Genomic DNA, 24332 nt, shown 5'->3' with positions numbered 1-24332 from the left:
GCGTCAACTCACGCAGGCGCAGCCTCTCTCCTTCCTGATCTCTCACTCCCGCCCCACCTCCGGGAAGTCGTTCCGTCCCGCCCTCCGAGAGCAGGAGAGGAATGTTATTGGGCACTATGGCTGTCCATCAGACTGGTTTCTCTTCTGCTCTATACCATTGGCAGCCGGGGTAAAGGCCTGTGGGCCGACGTCGGCCTACTCCTTCGAGACTGAGAGCCACCGCGGAAGCCGCTATTGGCGGAGGCCAGGGACCGCGACTGCTCACTTCCGGCTCAGGCCTCCACGATTCCTCCCCCTCCCCCGCGGTCGCTCTTGGCCTTCCCACCCCCCGCCCTTCCACCATGGCCGCCTCTGTGTGGTGTAGGGAGAAGCTGGTCGTCCGTGTCCTCCTATAGCGCTTACTGCCTCACCCTCACCCCCTGGGGGCCGGAACCAAAGGAACCTCGCTCCCCAGTCCTTGGGGCATCAGCCAGGAAGGTTTCCTATCCCCTACTTCAGGGACAGGACTCCTTTTTCCCCCCACCCCCTGAGGTAGAAACTTAAGGTTTTCCCAGCTTCTCTTAGGGTCAGAAGCCAGAAAGGGCTCCTTTTCCACTTCTTCAGGGACAGAAGCCTCTCCTACACTTCCCGTAGGGGTGCAGACCCTTAGCCCTGCATACTTAGGAGCTAACGGCGTTTCCTCAGCACTGCCAGTCCAGAGGCACGATCTAGAGGCCCTCCTGCCTTCGCCTCCTGCACAGGAGCGCCCTTTCGGAGAGGAGGGACGAGTGCAGAGGCCAGGGGCCCTTATCCCCTCCCCACCCCCCCTTGTCCCTCTTGCCCCCCAGTCCTTGTCAGTCCTAGATTTCCCGTTTCTAGGACTTCCTACCCATCCACTCCCGGGCCTTTTCCCATCTCCCGGCTGCAGCCATGGAGTTACAGAAGGGAAAGGGGGCAGCAGCAGCAGCTGCTTCGGGAGCAGCGGGAGGTGGAGGAGGAGCGGGAGCAGGAGCCCCAGGAGGGGGGAGGCTGCTACTTTCAACCAGTTTGGATGCCAAGGATGAGTTAGAGGAGGTAGGTGTGGGGGGTGGGGAAGGGAGTTAAGAAATGGGGTTGAGGAGGGATACTGGAGCGGATATGGGGTGGGGGTGGGGGAGGAGGCCTTAAAGTTTTTTCTAAGGCAACACAAACACTGCTCCTGACTTCCTGCTCCTGAAGGAAGAAGTGTGGGCCAACTTCCTGGACAGGTTGTCATAGCAACAGCAGCCACTACTATGAAAATGGGGCGGGGGGGGGGGGCTTGTTGATGAGGAAGGGATATAGCATCCAGATCTGGATTTTTGACATTCCTTTCACATATAGGTCACAGCTATAATTAATATTTAACCCTATTTCAGTTAGGTCATATATTGAGTAATGTATGTGTGTGTAGGTGTTTTGGGGGGTGGGTCTGATAGGAGCTTGCACAAGACCTTGGAGCCACCTCTTAGATAGTGTTGACTTCATGTAGACCCTCAATTGCCAGTGATGTTAACTGGGCATTTAGAATGAGTGAAGACCTAAGGAAAAGTGAGTTGTGTTTTGTTAGGAGTGAATGGGACCTAGGGGACTGTCCTTCACAACTAGATAGCACACACACAAGGGAGGGAACATACAGATGCTGAGAAGGAGGGTAGGGTGAGGCAATGCCTTGGGCCTGAGTAGGGGTTTTAGACTACTGAATAATTGACCCCCACTTGTTCCTCTTGCCCTGTCCCTGACAATCCAGAGTTGATCATTTATCCCTTTGCTGTGCTATACATGAGGAGACATACTTAGGAATATGAGACTGAGAAGTGTGACATGATTGCTGGATTGTTTGTAAGACCTAATACATTCAACTCAGTGGTTATCCGGGGACGGGACGAGTAAATTATTAGGCTCTGTCTCTTCATGGGCAATTTCCCTGCTTCTGACTTTGTCATGGCTCTTGATCAAATGTTAGAAGGTGGTCAAGCAGATAGGTGGAATTCATACTGTAAGTTTGAAGGAATGTTGGTTCAGATGCAAGATGGCAGAACACATGCAAAAATGAGCTTTGTGAATCAAGAAGCACCTGGACAGCAACTTTGTGGGTTATCCATCAAAAATGTCTGTTCACAGACATGCTTTGCATCATGCTTCTCCCTTGTAATTCTGTATGAGATGAATCAGAGTTTGTTTTCTCCTGTTGCTATCAGCTAAGGTAAATCCAACTAGGAACAGAAAAAATGCTTCTATATGAAACTTGAGTGCTACCTGCTGCACTGACAAGGCAGCTAACAAATGCTAAAAGTAATGTATTCCCGAAACAAATACAAATGACTTTGTCAGGATTGCCTGGCATTTTAAATTATCTACATGTTTAGAAATGGCCACTGTCATTGTCAAAGTATTTATTGAGCCCTGGATTCTAGCACTAGACCTCTAGAATTGTAGCAAGAAAGTCGTTGATTACCTTTGATCACTGCACCAGTTGGGTGGAGGGGAAAAGACCCCAGAGGTAGTGAAGCCCTTGTTTATTTCCCACTCTGATTGCTGGAAGGGTCATCCTGTTCTAATTTGTACCACAGCACCCTATTCCCCGAGGAGTGACATGTTTGCTAGCAAGTGAAATAATATGGCAAAAGGGGATCTCATAAGAGACGAAGCATTTATTTTCTTGCTTTTGGACTGTCTGAGAGTGAACTTTCAGCTGTTTCCAGAGAGAAGGGGGAGGGAGGGTCTCCTTTTTTCCTTTATATCCTTTGTGCTGTAGATGTTTCTCAGCTTGTCTTGGCCTTCCTCCTTTCCTTCTATGCCCTTTGTCCTTTGCATCTGAATTTTCCAACATGCCTTGCCAGTTTCTAACCTCGTGTGTGGCTCCCAGTAAACCAGAGTGACTAAGCTTAAGACTTACTGGCTTCTTCCTCTGGGTCTCGTCACACATCTCCACACTCAAAACTTAGTATTGAGTGATCTCTGGTTGTTCTGGCTTGGTTGTTTCCAGCATAGTCTCACCTACTGCCCAGGAACACACTGGGGAGACCCAAGGCCTGTCTTCCAGAGCTTATCATCTAAAGACTGAGTTAACACTCACAAGAAAGGTAAAAACAAAAACCCAGTGAGGGTTGTAAAGAGACCAGAGTCATAGCTGGACGTGATGAGGAAAGGCCTTTCGAGGCCTGGAGTGTGAAGGGCTGGTAAGGAGCATCACAGGCAGGGGCTGTGACCCTTCTACTCAAGGGACCATTTGTTGTATCCTTTCTTCTCTGACCCTGTTCTTTTCTTTGGGGAATTCTTGCCCACCCCCATCCAGATTTGAGGAATGAAGTAAAAATAGTGCCAAAGATTGGAGGCATTTAGAGCACGTAGCTCCTAATCTCACAGGCCTTCAAAGGTCCTGGTCATTCCTATGTGGAAAAGGACCCTGTCCACTTTGAAGTAAGGCTAAAGGCAGGAGCTGTGGCTCAAACAAGTTGGAACCTTCTCTTAAGCGCTGGACAGGTCTCAGTTTTGCATTTGGTTAGAGGTATGTCCCTTCCAGGTTTTCTCCAAGGCGTATCCAGTCTGTGAAGATTCTCCAGGGAATGGGGCTTTGAGTCATTTCTGATTTTTTTCCCCTTAAATCCTCATTTCACTTACAAGTGACTCTCGGTTGTAGAATACTTGGAATCCAGTTTGTTCAGGAACTCTTTACTAATGTGAGTCCTTGGGGATTTTGTAGGTCAGATCATATCTTTTCTTTAAGCCTTTGAATTTTAGTCTCTGAAGGCCACTGACTTCCCATAAGGGGACAGTATTTAAGTATTTATTATTGTTGTTGTTTAGTCGCTAAGTCATGTCCAACTCTTTGTGACCCCATTCAGGCTCCTCTGTTCATGGAATTTCCCAGGCAAGAATAGTGGAGTGGGTTGTCATGTCCTCCTCCAGGGGATCTTCCCAACCCAGGGATCAAACCTGAGTCTCCTGCTTGGCAGGCGGATTCTTTACCAGTGAAAAACCTGGGAAGCCATTAAATAATATAATTTTTAGCAAACTGTATGTTACCTGGAGGAAGGAGGAGACCCTGAGAGGTTAGAGCAATCCTCAGACTTTAGTCTCCAGCTTCAGGTATATACTTGCAAACTAGAAGGCCTCCCTGCATTCCACCCCCTCTCCATCTACTGCTACTGTCATGGAAACCATGGTAAGGTAGTCTTAGTACTAGAAAAATTATTTTAGAAGCTCCTAGAGATGGTAGATATTTACTCAACTGTCTGAGGTGCTGTCGTGAAGGACTTACTCTGAACAGTCACTCTGCCAGCAGTTGCTGGCAACTGCATGTGTGGTTCCGTCTTTACTAAGGACCTTGGTTGTCTGAGGGAAAAAGGGGTACTACTACTTGATTGTAGGGATCTGGCTCTCTACAGCCTTCTGAGGAGTTGTGGTCCTCCAGTCACTCTGAATGATTTGTCATTAGTTCACTCATCTCTGTTTGGGAAAGTAATTTCTGTAGTTCAAGAAGAGCAGTATCCTTTATTTCTATTGCCTGGGAAGAACTGACCCTCATATTTCTTTCCTCATTGCTTTTATTCACCCATCCAAATTCTGGACTCTCCCATTTTCTACATCCTTAGTTAGGCCTCCCTGTTCCAAGATGCCAGTTTTCTTTCTTGACTCGGCAGTGACCCACAGAAATGACTCAGACCTCTGAGTGGAGCTTAGATATCAAGGAGGGGCCTAGAGAAACCTGGTTCATTCCAGGGTCTCAGTGTGTTACATCACAGGGAGAAACGAGGCCAGCCCTCCAGCTTTGCTCCAGGATCTTGGTGCAGGGTCCATCTGTCAGGCCTTCTCCCCTCTCCTGTACTCTTTCCTCTTCTCTCACAGAAGGCAAAAGTAGGAGAGGAAGCTTTTCAGCTTGGTTAGGGATTTACCAATGTCCTGTGTAGGGCTCAGTTTTCAGGAGTCTCTGAGGGCATGCCATTAAAAGTAGTGGCAGGGGGCATTGAAGGGTGGTCTGGTCCTCATAGATTCAGTTGTGTGATCGCTGAGCTTCTTCACAGGTGGAATAGAGTCTGATTCAACTGAGGCTGTATGCCAGGTGCTCTCACATATGTTAACCTTGTTTAATCCTCAAAGCAGCCTTATATGGGCTCTGTCTCTTATTTTTTTTAGGTAAGAAAACCAGAGTATTATAAGTAAAAGGTTAAGTAAGTTTTGGTAATTTAGGTAACTCACCTAAGATTAGCCCAAGGCTTACAAGGAGTGGAGGGATTCTCCTGGTCCTTGCTTGTCCATTGGCTTCACAGCCAGCTGCTCTTTTGACTTCTCTTGCATCTCTGTTGATTCCGCAGAGATTGCTTCCTTTTTATCACAAAGTGATGTGTAGGATTTTATGATGCTGTGCTGCTGCTTGCTCACCGTCTTCCTCCCCTCTGAAACTGCTTGTTAACCTAGGCCGGGTAAGCAGGGCCTCCCAGAGCGCCCAGCAAGAACAGCCTGGATTTAGCAACTGGAGGAACTGATAACTGTCTTAGATGAAGAAGGATAAGACTTAAAAAGAGAAAATACAACCTGAGGTTTTCTTCTTCCCTCCCTTTATCATATAGGAGCTGGACGAGGTAATGATGGATCTCAGAGTTTGTGGGAGAGGTGGGTTGTGAGATTTACAGCTCAGCTTTTCATGTGATCTCACAGCTCTTTTTCACAAGTACACAGGTGCTGTTGATTAAGGCTAAGCACGCTGATGTGACCTAATTTGGAGGATAGTCAGACCTGATGTTGGACAGTGACGTTGTCAAACCTGAGCAGCTTTGAGCCTAATTTAGGTTGAATTTTTTTGGCTCTGGGAGCTCCTTGCCTTAATACTCAGTTCTACTCTGCTCTTAGGTAGGGATGGATGTAGACAACTTCAGGATGATGGTCAAAGGAGAAACATGATGGTCTTTCATTCCTAGACCTCTTTTCTATGTCCTTATTTGTCAGTAGTTCTCAACAAGATGTTTTAAAAGACTTAGGAAGTAGTTTAGGTAGTTTAGGAAGAGGCTCACTGACTAAAATGAGATACACTTTGTCAATATTTTCTTTATCCTTAGTATTAAATGCTTTGAAACAGGATCTGTGACTTAAAATCTCCGTAGAATATTGAGCACATACTGTGTTACAGAGTTTGCCTTTATAATTAAGAATGGTCCTTGGTGCATGCTGGTGCTAAGTTGCTTCAGTCGTGTCCAACTGTTTGCGACTCCTCTGGACTGTAACCTGCCAGGCTCCTCTATCCATGGGATTCTCTAGCCAAGAATACTGGAGGGGGTTGCCATGCCTTCCTCCAGGGGATCTTCCCGAGCTGACCCAGGGGTCGAACCCGTCTCTTTTTTTTTAAAAAAAAATTAATTTTAATTGGAGGCTAATTACTTTACAGTATTGTAGTGTTTTTTTGCCATACATTCACATGAATCAGCTATGGGTGTACATGTGTCCCCCATCCTGAACCCACCTCCCTCCCCAGCCCATCCCTCAGAGTCGTCCCGGTGCACCGGGCCTGAGCGCCCTGTCTCATGCATTGAACCTGGACTGGCAATCTGTTTCACATATGATAATATACATGTTTCAATGCTATTCTCTCAAATCATCCCACTGTCACCTTCTCCCAGAGTCCAGAAGTCTGTTCTTTGCATCTGTGTCTCTTTTGCTGTCTTGCATATAGGGTCATCGTTAGCATCTTTCTAAATACCACACATATGCATTAATGTGCTGTATTGGTGTTTTTCTTTCTGACTCACTTCACTCTGTATAATAGGCCCCAGTTTCATCCACCTCATTAGAACTGATTCAAATGCATTCTTTTTAATAGTTGAGTAATATTCCATTGTGTATACATACCACAGCTTTCTTATTCATTTATCTGCCGATGGACATCTAGGTTGCTTCCATGTCCTGGCTATTGTGAACAGTGCTGTGATGAACATTGGGTACACATGTCTCTTTCAATTCTGGTTTCCTCACGAACCCTTCTGTTCTGTGTCTTCTGCATTGGCAAGCGGGTTCTTTACCACTAGCCCCACCTGAATTCTAATGCAGTGCTCCTCACCTTTGTTTCACTAGAGACCCTGGAAGTTTTAGTTTGGCCTTTTGTTCTCCACTAGTTCTTTTCTTTCTTACGCTCACCTTTTTTTTTTTTTTAAAGTTTATCTTTTAAGTTTTTGGAGGGACATTTCAACCATGAAAAAGTAGAGAGAGTAGTGTAACTGCCCTGGAACGATCACTCTGCTTCAGTACTTATCAGTATATGGCAGTCTTATATCTCCCTTTAGTCTCCTCTGGATTATTTTGAGGCAAATCCAAGGTATATCATTTCATCTGTAGGTACTTCATATATGTCCGTGAGAGATGGACTTTTTTCTTTTTAACATAGCCACAATAACATGCCTAAAATATTAATAATTCCTCAATGTAATGAAATACTCATTGTTCAAATTAACTGTTTCATAAATCCTTTTGTTTTTTTAAAGATTTTTTTCCCTTAGGTTCCTCATGTGCTTTACTGGGTTTCTTGTTGTTGGGGGCTGTGTGGCATGGCTTGTGGGATCTTAGTTCCTGGACCAGGGATTGTACCTGGGCCCACAAGCATCAAAGCAGACTCCCAACCACTGGACCACCAGGGAATTCCCATAAATTCTTTCTGTAAGTGGTTTCTTCAGCTCAGTAACCAAACAAGGAACTCACATTGTTGCATTCAGTTGACATGTCCCTTTAATTTTTTATAACTATTTTAAAGTAATTTCAAACTACTTTTAAACTTTTTTAAACTATTTAAGTATTTAAACAAATTACTGTTAAACTATTTAAAGTAATTTCAAATTACTTCAAAAGTAATTTCAAATATTCTTCTTCTGGACTCACCAGTTGTTAACATTTGTTGCATTTGCTTTTCATTTTGTATACATATTATTTTTTTTTTTCATTTTGTATACATATTATTATTTTAACCTTTTGAGAATAAGTTACAGCCCCATGCTACTTAAGATTTAAATACTTCCATGAGTATTTCCTAAGAAAAGGATTCTCAGTTACATAATCGCTGTTTTATTATCTAAATTGGAACATTTAACATCAGTATGTTAATATTACTTATAGTGCATAGTCACGTTTTACCAGTTGTACCAATAATGTCCATGATAGCAGCCCAGAATCATACATTGAATTTAGGTGTACTATCTCTTTTGTTCTTAGTCCTGTCTCTGTCCTTCACCTTAAACACTTTAACAGGCCAGTTATCTTACAGAATCTCTCAATTTGGGTTGTCTGAAATTTCAGCTGTCATTTTGTCTTGTTACTTGGGATACTAACGCTGATTGCTTGGTTAAGATGTTATCCTCCAGAATTCCCTTCAGTTATTTTCTCTTCGATTAATAAGTATTTGAGCCTATGTGACTATATACTCTTGTGAAAGTTTCACCTCTAGTTTTAGCATTAATGATATTTCCCTGAATCAGTTATTACTCCCGTCATTCCTTCAGTGTTTTTAGTTGGCATTCTGCTGTAAGGAAGAGCTTTCCCTTTATTTGTCAGGTATGTATGTATCTATCAGCATGGATTCTTGGGTCCTTATTCTGTTCAAGAAGTTGTCATTTTAAGTCTTTTTTTTTTTTTTTTTTGGCCTGCCACATGGATTGTGGGATCTTAGTTCTCCAACCAGGGATCAAGCCCAGGCCCTGGTAGTGAAAGTGCCAATTCCTAACCCCTGGACTGTCAGGGAATTCACTTAAGCCTCTTCTCATACATGAGGTTCCCCTTCCCTGCTTTTCCCCTTGCAATTTAAATGTTAAAGAAACCAGAAAGCCTGTCATAGTTTACACTTTTCTGGATTTTTCTGATTATACCCCCATGGTGACTTGACTTGTAAACTGGTAGTTAGGTCTGGAGATGTGTTGTTCAGTTGCTCAGTTGTGTCTGACTCTGTGATCCCATGGACTGCAGTACGCCAGGCTACCCTGTCCTTCAGTATCTCCCGGAGTTTGCACAAACTCATGTCCATTGAGTCGGTGACACCATCCAACCACCTCATCCTCTGTCACTCCTTCTCCTCTCAGTCTTCCTCAGCATCAGGGTCTTTTCCAGTGAGTCTGGTCTTCACATCAGATGGCCAAAGTATTGGAGCTTCAGCTTCAGCATCAGCCTTTCCAATAAATACTCAGGGTTGATTTCCTTTAGGATTGAATGGTTTTATCTCCTTACTGTCCAAGGGACTCTCAGGAATCTTCTCCAACACCACAATTCAAAAACATCAATTCTTCAGCACTCAGCCTTCTTTATGGTTAACTCTAACATCTACATGATTACTGGAAAAACCATAGCTTTGACTATACAGACCTTTGTCGGTAAAGTGATGTTTCTGCATTTTAATACACTTGTCTAGGTTTGTTACAGCTTTCCTTCCAAAAAGCAAGCGTCTTTTTAATTTCATGGGTGTAGTCACTGTCCACAGCAATTTTGGAGCCCAAGGAAAGAAAATCTGTCACTGCTTCCACTTTTTCCCCTTCTGTTTGCCGTAAAGTGATGGGAACAGAAGCCATGATCTTAGTTTTTATCATGTTGAGTTTCAAGCAAGCTTTTCATACTCCTCCTTTCATACCCTCATTAAGAGGCTCTTTAGTTCCTCTTCACTTTCTGCCATTAGAGTGGTATTATCTGCATATCAGAGGTTGTTGATACTTCTCCTGGCAGTCTTGATTCCACTTTGTGATTCATCCAACCCAACATTTCACATGATGTACTCTGCACAGAAGTTAAATAAGCAGAGTGACAGTATGCACCCTTGTCGTACTCCTTTCTCAATTTTGAACCAACCAGTTCTTCCCTGTCCAGTTCTAACTGTTGCTTCTTGACCTCATACAAGTTTCTCAGGAGACAGGTAAGGTGGTCTGGTATGCCCATCTCTTGAAAAATTTTCCAGTTTGTTGTGATCCACACAGTCAAAGGCTTTAGCATAGTCAGTGAAGCAGAAGTAGATGTTTTTTTGGAATTCCTTTGCTGCTTCTGTGATCCAATGGATGCTGGCAATTTGATCTCTGGTTCCTTTGCCTTTTCTAAATCCAGCTTGTATATCTGAAAGTTCTTGGTTCACGTACTGTTGAAACCCAGCTTGGAGAATTTTGAGCATTACCTTGCTAGCCTGTGAAGTGAGTGCAATTGTGCCATAGTTTGAACATTCTTTGGCATTGCCCTTCCTGGGGATTGGAATGAAATTGACCTTTTCCAGTCCTGTAGCCACTGCTGAGTTTTCCAAATTTGCTGGCATATTGAGTGCAGCATTTTCACAGCGTCATCTTTTAGGGTTTGAAATAGCTCATCTGGAATTCCATCACCTCCATAGCTTTGTTTGTAGTAACGCTTACTAAAGCCCACTTGACTCACACTCCAGGATATCTGGCTCTAGATGAATGATCGCACCATTGTGGTTATCCTGGTCATTAAGGCATTTTTTGTATAGTTCTTCTATGTGTTCTTGTCACTTTTTCTTAATCTTTTTTGCTTCTATTAGGCCCTTACTGTTTCTGTTCTTTATCATGCCCATCATTGCATAAAATGTTCCCTTGATATCTCCAGTTTTCTTGAAGAGATCTCTAGTCTTTCCCATTCTATTGTTCTGTTCTGTTTCTTTGCATTGTTCATTGAAGAAGATCTTCTTTTCTCTCCTTGCTATTCTCTGGAACTCTGCATTCAGTTAGGTATATCTTTCCCTTTTTACTTTGCCTTTTTCTTCTCAGCTATTTGTAAAGCCTCCTCAGACACCCACTTTTGCCTTCTTGCATTTCTTTTTCTTTGGGATGATTTTGATCACTGCCTCCTATACAGTGTTATGAACCTCTGTCCATAGTTCTTCAGGCACTGTTTATCGGATCTAATCCCAATGAATAAATCTATTCATCACCTCCACTGTACAGTCATAAGGGATTTGATTTAGATCATACCTGAATGGCCTAGTGGTTTTCTCTACTTTGGAGATGTGACGTGATTTAAATTTTTAAAAAGCTTTTTTGGGACCAGAAATATGTCATCGGTGATGGTATGAAGCCTTCTAAATTTTTTTTTCACCCCTTCACAGAGATTGGAAAGATGTATGAGCATTGTGACGTCGATGACTACTGGTGTCTCAGAGAGAGAGGCCAATGATGCCCTCAATGCCTATGTGAGTATAATACTCTCTCTGTACCCATTTCTGCTTCTTTGAAAGCTTTCAGACATGATCAGAAAGATAGAAAGACTTCAGTGTTTAGGAGCTAGGGGCTGAAGCTAATGTCTTAGTTTCCTGAATCAGACTTCCCAGCTCTTCTCTGTCTTTCCTAATCTGGGAGTCCCATTTCTTAGAGCCTTAGGCATCATTAAATAACAACTTTAAAAAATAACTTACAGTTCTCTGGTGGCTAATTTTCTTTATAAATCATCCTCACATGCTTGATCTTTTACATTTCTTAATCACTGTCTGATGTTGAAGGATTTAAAGTAATACATGGAAAGGACTTAGAGTAGTTTCTGGCACACAGTGAATGTTCAATAAATATTTATTGTTAGTAATTGTTCTTATTATGTCTTCACCTTCCAGATACCAGGGGTTCAGTGATTTGCCCAAAGTCTTGACTATGTTTCTATGTGGCTCCCTCTCTACTGAAGGCTGTTAAGGTGTGGAGTAGGATTTTCCCCCCCATTTCAAACACTTTATTTTCTTCCTCTGGCCTTCATCAAGCCTTGGAGAAAGCAGTATGGGTCCATCCTTTCTCTCCACCTCTCTCCTAAAACAGATGTCCATCACTTTTAGCTGATGATTCTCCTTTGCAGATTACTCAAGAATCCCAGGTTTTCTGGGAGCAGCTGTGCTCAAGAACTTGTCTCTTGAGTGACAACTAGTTTTTTCTTTCCTCTTATCCCAGGTATGCAAAGGCCCCCCGCAACATGAGGAAATCTGCCTGGGCCTCTTCACCCTTGTCCTTACTGAACCAGCCCAAGCCCAGAAGGTAAGACTCCCTACTCTGGTCCCATATTCCCTTCTCAGATATGATCTGAGAGAATGGTGGAACTTTTGGTTTAACTGGTTTAGTATCAGACCCTTTGACCAGGGCTGGATCATCTTGTTCTCCAAATATAGTTACAACTCCCTTTTCACTCAGTAAATGGATCACTCTCTTACTAAAGTCCTTTCTCTTCAGATCCTGAAGCTAAAAGGCAAGAAAATGCAGTTGTGAGAGTGAAAAGGGATTTAAAGAGTTTCAAATTGTAGATTTTTGAGTCAGGACTAAAAGAGTTGGGATTTAATCCAGAGAAGAGCACAACTGTAAGGAAGTCTGTTGAGGGTTCTTATCCAGAAGAGGGTGACCTGTGGTTTGCAGATTTTATCATTGCAGGTGAACAGAAAGCAGGTTTAACATTGCAGCAAGTAGGATTTAAATTAGACAGCTTGGGAGTTTCCTAGAGGCCTAGTGGTTAGGATTCTGGGCTTTTACTGCTGTGGCCTGGGTTCTTGCAAGCCATGCAACATGGCCCACTCCCCCACTCCCCCTCCTCAACTTAATTAATTAATTATGCTTTTAAACATTTATTTATTTGACCGTGCTGGGTCTTTGTTGCTGCCCACAGGTTTTCTCTAGTTGCAGACAGTGGGGGCTACCCTCTAGTTGTGGCACACAGGCTTAGTTGCCCCGAGGCATGTGGAATCTTCCTGGACCAGGGATTGAACCCGTATCCCCTGCATTGGCAGGCAGATTCTTAACCCCTGGACCACCAGGGAAGTCCTAGAAAGCTTAATGTTAGGTGATGCCATAATAAAGGAGTGATTAAGAGAAGACTGGAATACTTTGGAGTCAGACTTCCTGAGGAATACTATATGAAAACTAGTCTGGAGTTCTTCACAAATGGAAGAGTCTCTTTTACTTATTGATATTAATAGAATGGTTTAAGAGAGATCCTTCCTTGAGATGAGGGACTGAGCAGGATGTTCTCTTTGGACTCTGTTCTTTCTATAATAAAGTAGCAAAATCCTGCCTTTTGCCTCTCTGGATTTCCGCTTTCTGTGTCCTTGAGTCTTGCGAGATGGTTTGGAGACACATGTTGTATCTGGCATTAACTGCGTGGCACTAACGGAGAAGAGCTTGGTGTGGGGGAATTCAGTTTTCTCCGTGCCCCTTCCCTGAACAAAGGGAGTGTGAAAGGAGACAATCATGCTGTGTCCAGTGTTGTGTTCAGCTCTATCCAGACATTTAATCTTCCCAGAAAGCCCATGTGAAACTGGTGGCTTTGTTCCCTTCCCCCAAACTGCTCTCAGTGCACCTGTAAGAAACATGGAGGTTGTTTGTTCAAGGGAACCAAGGAGACAGCATTCTCAGGGACAAGGACCGGATGCCCTTGGTCCCCTGGCTTAGCTGCTTGTGGTCATGGCAAACCTGGGGTGAGGGTAGGTGGTAGGGCAGCAAGTACTGACAAGTCCCTGGTTTCCCAGGCCATTTCTGGGCTGGGACATTGTTGTCTCTCATGTGAGTTTTTATACATACAATTAAAACCTTATTTAGTCATCTCAGTGCAGATTCATCTTGCCCACTGGTTTTATTTGTTTCCGGTGAGATCTGAATCAGCTAGGGTAAATCAGTAAATCTCAGTGAAGAGGGCAGGGCCCCATGGTATTTCTACCTCTTTGCCTGACCAGTCAGTGAGAGGTCATAGGGCTATGCATTGTAAATGCTTATTATGTCATGAATTTGGCCATCCAGACATGACAAGGCACTAGAGCACCTGGTCTTCTTTTTGCCCCAGGAGCGTGGCCCAGGCCCTCACCTTGGGTCTCATAGTTGGTTGTCAGGGTTGGTTGCATCAGGGTTATTTTCACATGCTGAAGGTTTCCAAGCACATCCCCTACCTAGGAGCCTCTTCAGACAAAGCAGGTGGAGACTGGGAATTAGGAGGATACAGTTTTAGGCAAATGAGGAACTATCAGGTATGACTCATTCAGAGGCCTTGAGCCAGGTCAGAGAATGGTGGAAGAATTTGTGCCCCATCTCCTCGAGCTTTATCTTTCTTCCTAAAAGGGTGATTATCTTACAGAATACTCTGTCCTGCAGAAGTTTTGGGTGGGTGTAACTGATAACTGATCCCAATGCATTGTTTTAGGCTTAAGTTTAAACCAAGGGGAGTGTTTCCTAAGGGTTTACTTGGAGTTAATTCTGTCTCTGGAACAGAAACTTAGTTAAGGAAAGAGCTGTCAGTTGTTGGCGGAGAGTGGAATGTACGTGGGGTGGATTTTGTTCCAGTTCTACCTTCCTAACTTGGATCTGCTCTGTCGTCAGCCTTGTGTTTATATTCTCTGATTTTATTTCCTATTTGATGTCCAAACTGAATCGCTGGGAGCAGGCCTGGCTGGGGCCTGCAGTGTGGTGGGAGGCTAAGTTGAGGGCCTTAACTTCTGCTCCGGTTCTAGTAGCCAGGGGATTTAGGTGATAGGAAAGGATTTAACATTGATGCCAAGGTCCTTCGTCACCAAAGATACAACACCAGGCCCTGGCAGTTCTTGGTCCAGGTGCTTCTCTCGGCAGATAGCTCTAGAAAGAAAGTTGGGGGCTTTGAGGGCCGAGGCTGGAACATCACTGTTCCCAGCACAGGACAGGTATCCTGCCTCAGCACCATCCTGTCACCTTTCCTCTCTTTTGGGACCCTCTGTTTCCCACTGAGTTTTTCCACCCATCTACTTATCTTCTAAGCCAGTCAGCACACTGGCACAGAGTTTGGAGAGACAACTGGCAGCATCAGGAATATGATATGATGTGATCCTCCTGGTACCCAGCTGCATGCATTACCAGCAGTTGTGGTTAATAAGGTCCCAGATGGAGCATGGAATTAGGCAGCCAGAACCTGCTTGCTTCGTCTGACCCTGCGTCTCCTGAGGGGCTGTCTTTCCCTGTCAGGGTCTCTTCTGCATTTCTGGGATTTCTGCTTTCCTTTGAGCAGAAGGAAACAGCTCCTCTCTTACTAGTCGTGTCTCTGTCTTTGGCCTGACATAGGTCTTCCTTCTGCCTCTGCATCCCTCATCCTCTGCCCATTCTGTGACTCACTCCTCTAGGGAAGGCTCCAGGGCTGAACCACATTTACTGATGAGCAAGTTGGCAGTAGTTCACTGGCTTCTCTTACCTCTTGTTCCCTTGCTTGTACTTTTGATCTCCCAGCCCTCCCTCTGGCAGATGGACTCAGAGGATAATCAAATTCTCCTTTGAGTATGAAAAGTTTATGGCACATGGGGGAATCTAAGTATTTGTATTTTCATCAGAATGCTTGTTTTGACCTAAGGATAATAGAAGTGGAAGTAGGATAGCTAATCTCTTAGGAGTCCCTGGACATACCCAAGTCCAGGGAGCAGCTGGTCTTGAGGATTACTTCTCTCTTTCTCCTTTTTAAAAAAAATTTTTATATATTTTTAAACTTTTTGGCCATGCCACACAGCATGTAGGATCTTAGTTCCCAGACCAGGGATCGAACCTGCACCCCCTGCATTGGAAGCTCCGAGTCTTAACCACTGGACAGACCGCCAGGGAAGTCCTGGAGTACCTCTCTTTTGAACGCTTAGGATGAATGAGTTTAGGAATGTAGTAGTCTCAAAGCCACTGTAAACTCTTAACCTCCATCCCCAGCAGCCTCTTCTCCTTTTAGTTATTTCTGATGTTAGTGTTGGGATGATTAAGAATCCAGAGTTGGACTACTGGGATTTGAATCTTTCTCTTATCTCTAATGTAACCTGGGGCAAATTACTTTAACCTCTCTGTGCCTGTTTCCTCATCTATAAAAATAGAGATGATAATAAATAAGGTGACTATGTGATTCAGATGCAGTAAATAGAATATAAAGTTTTTGCACAATGCCAGTGCATGTTCCCTGTTACAATCGCTATTATTATTGATGCTGTCCTTGCCACTGGCCATCCGTGGTTGTGAGATACTGCCTATCTATAATTTTGCCCTTTGTGCTGAGACCCTGACAGCATAGAACCCAGCAGGCTGAGGAGGTTGCTAATGAGGTCCCCTAAGGTAGTCCTCCAGGAGTCTGGTCTCTTTAGAGAGACAGGGTGAGAGAAACAGGAGCTCTCAGAGGAAATTGGCATGCATTCCCTTACCTCCCCCAGAGTCAGATGTGCTCAAGGACCCTTCCTTCTTCAATACTTGGCAGAAGCAAAGGGCAGCCTGGAGAAAAGAAGAAAGATGTTTCGTTAAGGAAGTTTGGTTTGGGTCTGCCCTTTCTTTCCGGGATCCTGGTCCATGGGTCTTCTTTCCTTAATACTCCTAGCCCTTTGTTTCATCTGGCTGTGTCGATAGAAGTCTAAAAGTCTCTTTAAGATCCTTTCCGGCCTGTTCAACCAAACCCATTCTGCAGTGACCTTTTACTGGCAGATGAAAAGCAGATGGCCTCCACCTGGTTTTGCTCAGCTGGTGGCTTCAAACAGTGTGACGCTTCCTAAGGAGGGAGGTGAGGGGACAGGGAGCCTTTCTTAGCAGGCTTTCTGTCTTACTAGAGTAACTTGGTCCCTTTTCCCCACCCTGAGTGACAGAGCAAGGGATAGGTTTGGGATGGTGGAGCCTGTGGAAGGCTCGTGGAAAGTCTTTCCAGAGTGGAAAGTCTTGTGTGTTGGTCGTTGAATGGTAAGCATGCCTTCTAGAGCAGAAAATTTTTCACTGCCACTTGTATCCCATTGGTAGTATTTACGTTGGAGAGGCTAGGGGGCAGAGGGCCCACCATGAGTGGGATCAGGAGCCTATGCTTAGCTTGCTGGCTGCTCACAAACCTCACTTCTTACAGTGTTACCGGGACTTGGCTCTGGTGAGTCGTGATGGCATGAATATTGTTCTGAATAAAATCAACCAGATACTCATGGAGAAGTACTTGAAGTTGCAGGATACCTGCCGTACTCAGGTAAGGCCAGGAAGGAAAGAGAGATCTAGCTCAGAGACGTAACAGAGAATGGATGCTCTCCTAAGGGGAAGGGAAGGAGGAATCAGGGGTAACACACTCCTGTCTTTGTACACCTAACTTATAAAATGATTGGACTAGACCCTTTCTCAAGTTTATAGGCCATTCACTTCATACATCTTTTTTCTCTCCTTTAGTTGGTGTGGTTGGTACGGGAATTAGTGAAGAGTGGGGTTCTGGGAGCCGATGGTGTTTGCATGACATTCATGAAGCAGATTGCCGGTGAGTTGGATGGCAAGAGCATAAAGAAGAAAGGAGTATGCAGTATGCCTTAAGTCCAGGCAGTGGAGAATGATTGAGTGCCTAAGGGACTTGATTCCTGGATTGCTTAGACGCTTTACTTTTGACCCAGGCATCTTCTGGCCACATATGTTGCACAAAGAAATTGAAAAATTACAGGGGGCCTTTTGAAGCGATAAGTCTTGCCTCGTTTTCCTTCCTGCCAAACTTGAGGCCTGATATAGAATATTTAGCCTGTTGTTGGCCTGTTGTAACCAGTCCTCACTCTGGGGTTTCGTGGCCTATTGGATCAGGAAGAATGGTAAAATAATTGGTTCTCATCTCACTGTACTTTCAGAGCCCCGGACATCTTCTCTGGCTCTACCTCAATGTCTTAAACACTTAGGGCCAGTTTGAGGGACAAACTGTGTCACAGTACAGACCCTGACATTTAGGCTCCGTTATCTTCTTGGCATCAGAGACATCTGTCTGAGCTGCTGATTATCCAAGAGTCCTGCCCCTGCTACTTCTGTTCCCAAGATTACATGTGTTTGTTCAGAAATGACCCTGTCTCTCTGCCTCGCCATTGCCCCTTGGTTCTTTGCTTCCTCTTCAGGATTTTATATAATGGTGATACTCCCCTTGTGATGTGTATAAACCTTAATCTACATGATGTGTGACTCTGTAAATCGAATTTTTACATTAGGACCTGGGGCAAGGCATAGCGTTGTTGTCCTGGCTATTTTTATCCATTCTCCTGGCACTTTCTTCCCTGTTTGGCACTCCTAGTCCCCACTTCTGATCCTACAATTTTGATCTGGCATTACTGCTTATTTAATTCTGCCCCAGGAAGTTTCATAGTAAGCACTCGAGACTCTGATACCTGGAGACAAAAACCCTTGGCCTGTCTTGAGCTGAACACAGGATTTGGGACATCCAGTGGCTGGACTGCAGCTGTTGCTTGCCTCCTGCACTTGTCAGGCCCTATTTGAAATGTCATCTATTCTTTCCAGCTGTGGACTTTTCATATCTCCTTCCCAGACATTCCCTTTTAGGGGTCAAAGTAATCCCACTCCAACCCCCTGTCTGTGGAAAGTAGCCCTGATTTCTGGAAAAACCCCAGACCTTCCCTTCCTGTCTCTCTGGAGGCAAAGAAGGAAATTTTAAAGCCTGACGAAACAAAGACAGTTTTTTCAGCCCTCAGAACATCAGTGATGGGATCACAGGGATGGAGCAGTAAGAGGGAGAAGACGTGCACTGGCTTAGCTGAGTCACTAATCAGAGCCATTCTGACTCTCTATTTTCTCCCCTTTGATCAGGTGGGGATGTTACAGCAAAAAACATCTGGTTGGCAGAGAGCGTTCTGGATATCCTGATGGAGCAGAGGTAGAGTCTGTCGTGAAGAGTGGGGCAAGAGCTGGATACGGCCACAATGGGTATGGGTGTGGGTTGCAGGGGTTGTGTGAGGAACTGTTAGTGGCCCAAGAACACCTCAGGTTAGAGGGGATGAGGTGGGGGAGGGAGCGGCCATGTACTGGTGGCAAGAGAAGGAATTAATGCCATGCTGTGGCCCAGGGATGAAGGAGTGGGAAAGAAGGTTTTTACTAAAATATCTCGGAGCCCAGGAAAAACTCATTTTATCTGATAAGGGTTTATTTTTGATCCAGACCTCCATGGAATGTTTATCTTTGGCAGGAGGTAGGGGAGAATGAACTCAGCAGAGTGGGGCCAGCCAACCACCCAGGCCTGGCAGGTACCCCTGTTCTCCCTTCCAAGACTGTCCATCCTCCTCACGCCCTCCTTTTGTTGAAGTGGCACAGGGGGTGGTGAGAATGAGGAGGTCACTGAGGCCATTGGTACAGAGGGCATGAGACCAGCTGATTCTTTCCCTTCTCCATCAGAGTAAAGGATCAGAAAATCTGAGGGCTGTTCCATATTTGAACTTGTTTGGGCATGAGGCCTACCTCTTGGTCCTGTGGCCTCAGTCTTCCTGTTGCGTGATTTCAGGGTCTGTTTCTGGGAGGGGACACCACAGTGGTCACATGATTGAGACGGCTGATAGTCTGTATCTCCAGTGGTTTAGAAGAATGGACCTCAGCCCTTCCTCATGCTTGTGAAAGAGATGGCTGTGTTCCTTGCACTGCGGAACGGAGAGCTGTGCCAGCTCTGCCAGGCGGTGCCCCCTAGTGCCCTGGGCCTGGATGTGCAGCTGCAGGTGCGGCGGCGGCACGTCTTCCCTCATGGGCACCAGCGCACAGCACACACGCTCCGAGCAGTTTATTATCAGATCTGTTTGTCTTTAGTCACTGTGCCTTCCTGACATCCTGGGTCAGAGGCTTTCACTTTGATCTTTAGCTTCATTGCCCCATCCCACGTCTCAGATACAGTCATCACCTCCACTGGCAATCTTCCTAAGAAGTGGTTTTTCTAATTTTGTTCCTGGTGGCAGATACCTCCTGTTCCCGTACCTTAAAAAGCAGAATTTTTCTCATTTGGGCAGTCAGAGCACAGAGCACTGTACAGGTGTCAGATAACTGCCCTGCCTTTTCTCCTGCCCTCCAAAAAGCTCACATCTTTTAATGCAAATGAATCCTTAGAAGTTTAAAACTGTCCTCTTTCACACCTTCTTTCCCACTCCTTCCCAGGTCTTTTTAGGGGTGTGGAATTAAAAGGTAACAGGTGGGGGAGGGGGACCCACCCCAGTGGCCTTGGCTGCTGCTTTTACTCTGTGAAAGGAGAAGGCCAGAGTCTCTTAATTAGGTGGCTTGAGGCACTTTTCCAGAATCAGGATGTTGCCTGGTTGGATTAATTAAACTCCCCATCTTCTTCCTCTGGTTCCCTGTCTTCCAGCAGGGGTGCTAAAACCCTTACAAACTGCTTGCTTAGGGGAGACAGCGCCCCAGTTTTGGTGATTTGAGCCAGCATTGGAGTCTTTGAATCTCCCCACAGTTTCTTGGTACTCCTCTTCAAGCATCAGGGAACACAATTCTTCCATTACCCCCTTTTCTCCAGGGAATGTCTAAAACTCCTGGGAAAATAGGCTTTGCCATCCAAAATCATGTTCTTCTTTTCAGATTATTATTTAAGGCAGGTGACTCATTGACTGGGAGTGGGATTAGTGGCCAGAGAACAAACCAGGGGAACATTTGTGACATGGTGGGCTAGTAATGACAAGCACACCCAGTGTGTTCTGAAACCTCCACGGTCCTGAAAGGGTCTTGATAATCCCCCAGAGGTCCTTGGGCTGCACTTTGAGAACTGCAGACTGAGGGACACTTGCACACCTTTTTCTTCCTGGCCTGAGTCAGGTGGAAGCTATGGCTTATCTCTGTCCCTTGTACCTCTTTCAGGGCTTAGCACACGGTAGACACTCCATTAATGTTTGAATGACTGAGTCAACAAACAACCTTATTTTATTAAAAGTTAAGTACTTATGTGGTAGAAAGAGATTGCTTTCATATAGCACTTATCTTTATTGGGCACCTGGTAGAGTGAGAGGAAGTTGTCCCCACCTTAGCCAGTTAATAGTCCAAGACAGATAACAACAGCACGAGTGAGCAATTAAGGAACCAGAAACTTACTCCCAGTGCTAATCATCAGACATTTCCGAGGCACTGGAGCCAAGTGTGGGGGTAAATTGGGTGGGTCTGGATGGAGCACAGGTGCCCATGTCTTTCGTGTCTTCCCTCCCTGCAGGGAATGGGTACTGAAGAGCAGCATCCTCATTGCCATGGCTGTTTACACATACCTCCGCCTCATCGTCGACCACCACGGGACCGCCCAGCTCCAGGCCCTGCGGCAGAAGGAGGTGGACTTCTGCATCTCACTGCTTCGGGAGCGGGTGAGGACAAAAAACCCATAGGAAAGTGAGACCCAGAAAGGGACACCTCTTGTCAGTTCTGTGGTGACCTGGGGCCAGAGATGTGTTGGAGGTATGGAGGTGGTTCAAGGTTTGTTGTTTTTTCATCACTGTAAGACAGATGAGGATAGCATGGTGGAGAAATCAGTGTGGAGTAGCCCTAGTTCCTATGATGGCAGAAGATGAGATGGTTGGAAGGCATCACTGATTCAGTGGACACGCACTTGGTGAACTGTGGGAGATGGTGAGGGACAGGAAGGCCTGGCTTGCTGCAGTCCGTGGGGTCCCAAAGAGTTGGACACAACTTAGGGACTAAACAACAGCAAAGCCCCAGTTATTAGAATGCTGCTGGTTACGCTGGCATCCTAGGGATTTTCCTGGTCAGCTTCATGGACGCTGTCCCACAGCACATCATAGACAGAAGCTGTCTTCTGTTCCCACTGTTATGTTATCCCCACCCATCCCCCTGCCTGCCTGGGTAACTGCCATGGTCAAGTGGGATAGTGAATTGTCCATTGTCAGATCTCCCAGGAGAGACAGATCCTAGAGTTAAAGCTGTCTAATGCAGTAGCCACTAGCCACGTGTCACAATATAAGTTAAAATCAGTTGATATTAGGGGCTTCCTGGCAGTCCAGTGGTTTGGATTCTGTGCTCCCGGTGCAGGAGTCATGGGTTCAATCCCTTGTTGGGGAACTTGGATCTCACATGCTGCACAGTGTGGCCAGGAAGAAAAAAACACACACACATTGTAATTAGATAAAAATTTTAGATTCAGTTCCTTAGTTGAATTAGACACGTTTCAAGTGCTCATTTGCCACATGTAGCTAATGGGTATTCTTTTGGACAGCACAACTAGAGGTCATGTCATTACACAGAAAGCTTTGTTGGACCAAGCAAGTTCTAGGGTAAGGTGTCTGGGGCTCAACTTACCAGCCCTAGCCTTTTGGAATGTTTGTGTCCCTTGACCTCGACTGAAACCATTCTAGGAGGAGAGGGCCACAGATTAACGTGACAGCAGCAGGACTTCAGCAGTTTTCAGTAACCTCTCCTTGATTTCGGTCCCCAACTTAGCTCTCTTCCCCTTGAACAGCTTAGAGCCAGTCCCTTGGTTCCAGAAAAAATTGTGTAATCCATTCAACCCTCTTTCCTCCCCTCCCTAGAACATATTGTTCCTTCCTCCCTGCATCAGGTAGACAGTTCTTGTTTTTATTCTCTTTCCATCTCCCACCACCCACCCCATCTAGTTCATGGAATGTTTGATGATTGGCCGAGACCTCGTCAGACTACTTCAGAATGTTGCCAGGATACCAGAATTTGAACTGCTTTGGAAAGATATTATCCATAACCCTCAGGCCTTGAGTCCTCAGTTCACAGGTAAGTAAGGGTTGGAGCATCTTCTCCTTGAGAGGTCAGTCGAGAGGGCAGAAGTGGGTGGATAGGAGAGGCTTTGGCAGTCAGGTTTAAGAAGCTTGGGACTGGGCAAGCTCTGCCGGGGACAGCTGGATGTGGGAACGGCGGGAGTACACAGAACCATTCATGTTCCCAGACAGTCCCTATGTGGCAGGCTCTGACTGTCTGTCATTTAAGAAAAAGTGAGATAGAGAACTGTGATCCTCCTCCTCCTCCTGTCCCAGCAACTCTTGGGCTCAAGAGGTGAGCCAATGACCAATTTCCAGCTTCACTGATTGTCAGGAGTGTCAGAGGTCAGCTTGTGAGACTGACTCAGCAGAGGCACTGGAATTTGTCCTGTAAGCAAAGGCTCCTCCCCAGGAACTGTGATGCCTCTGAATTCCAAGGATCTAGCTTAGCCAGAATCCCCTGTGGGGGAGGGAGCGTGTCTCTGTGCCTCCCCCAACGAGGCCCTTTTCATCTCCCTTTTGCCTTCCCAGGGTCCTTATGGTCTAAACAATGACTGTACAGCTTTGTTCCCAACCTGTCTCCAGTGTGCATCTGTGTGTGATATGTGTACATGTGCACACATAACACGAGTGTAACAGTCTAGGACTGGGAAGTCAGGAAAGAGGAGAAGCAAGCTCTGGTTCTACGTTATGTTGTACTATTTCTTTTATGGAAACATGTACTGAGTTGTTTTAAGTGTCTGCTGTGTGCTAGGCTCGTGTATATTAACTCATTTAATACTCAGAGCACTCTTGTAAGATGGATATTTTACTTTCCATATTAACAGATAAAGAAAATGAGGTTCAAGGAGATTAAGTAATTTGCCCAAGGCCACACAGCTAGTAAGTGTCAGAGGCAGGATTTGGATCCAGGTCTGTCTGACTCCATAGCTCGTGCTTATGCCATAACACCACACTGATCCCAGGACCCAGTGGTGGGACCATCAGGAGCAGAAAGAGAGGCTAGGGTTTCCCAAAATTTTCCCTAACTTTCCCATATATTGCCAACTGGAATAATGTGAGTAGGGGACTCTGGACGGCCAGTAGAAGAAAAGAATGAATACATCTGGGTCCTGGGGATGGTGGTTGGATGGAGCAGATCAATCAGATGGTGGTTGGAACCCCCTCTTGGTCACGTCTTAGAATCTCCCCAAGAGCAAGACCACTGGCCATCAGTACCTGGCCCAGGTGACCCGCCTGCCTTCTGTTCCTCCTGGTCATCAGTCTGCTCTCTTCTCTTTGCTTCCATACTTGGTTCAGGTATCCTACAGCTTCTTCAGTCAAGAACATCTCGAAAATTCCTAGCATGTCGTCTAACCCCAGACATGGAGACTAAGCTCCTCTTCATGACATCCCGGGTAAGCTAACCCACTTCAGCAAGAAGGGAAGCTGCAGGTGCTACCTGGACTTCTGCCTTCAGCCTGCAGATGTCTGGTGGAGGGCGGGTCAAGTGTGCAATTGGGCATAGAGCTAAGAATTGGGGATACAGTGTTGAGAAAGACATAACAGTTCCAGTTCTTACGAAGCTTTCAGTCTGTCTAAAGCAGTCATTAAACCAATACTTGTATACAAATAATGTAATTTACCATTGTGAAATGTGCCATAAAAGAGTAGAGTGAGAGTGTTCATTCTGGGAAACTCATGGTTCCTCTGGGTGAGCCATGACCTCTCAGGAAGAGAGCTACGGCCTTTTGGTTTCCAAACATGGCTGAATATGACAGCATTGCTTGAGGAGCATGTTAAAAAATACACCTTCCTGGACCTTGCTCTCCCAGAGGATCTGACTGTGGCATCTGTATTTTTAACAGACTTTCCAGGCAACAACTTCTGTGCGGCTAGTCTGATGTTAAGGAATCACTGCTCTAGCCAACTTTCGGTTTCCCAAGTCATCCAGGAG

General features: G+C 45.4%; 1 protein-coding gene across 1 annotated transcript in view; it reads left to right on the top strand.

The window, feature by feature from the left end:
- The first annotated feature begins 312 nt into the window (after positions 1 to 312).
- The window catches only part of INTS3 (integrator complex subunit 3), a 38542-nt gene continuing 14522 nt past the window's right edge, over positions 313 to 24332 (top strand). The window contains exons 1-9 of the mRNA XM_043456206.1: positions 313 to 1053; positions 11069 to 11152; positions 11892 to 11975; positions 16789 to 16902; positions 17097 to 17181; positions 18498 to 18564; positions 20875 to 21019; positions 22283 to 22412; positions 23696 to 23793. Coding sequence (XP_043312141.1) covers positions 910 to 1053; positions 11069 to 11152; positions 11892 to 11975; positions 16789 to 16902; positions 17097 to 17181; positions 18498 to 18564; positions 20875 to 21019; positions 22283 to 22412; positions 23696 to 23793 — 951 coding nt within the window. The 5' untranslated portion in view covers positions 313 to 909. The remainder of the gene's footprint in view (positions 1054 to 11068; positions 11153 to 11891; positions 11976 to 16788; positions 16903 to 17096; positions 17182 to 18497; positions 18565 to 20874; positions 21020 to 22282; positions 22413 to 23695; positions 23794 to 24332) is intronic.

The sequence above is a fragment of the Cervus canadensis genome, chromosome 2 (genome assembly GCF_019320065.1).
Source record: "Cervus canadensis isolate Bull #8, Minnesota chromosome 2, ASM1932006v1, whole genome shotgun sequence".
NCBI classification, from domain to species: domain Eukaryota; kingdom Metazoa; phylum Chordata; class Mammalia; order Artiodactyla; family Cervidae; genus Cervus; species Cervus canadensis.
Note: the sequence above shows the minus strand (reverse complement) of the source record. Positions and strands in the feature narration are given on the sequence as shown.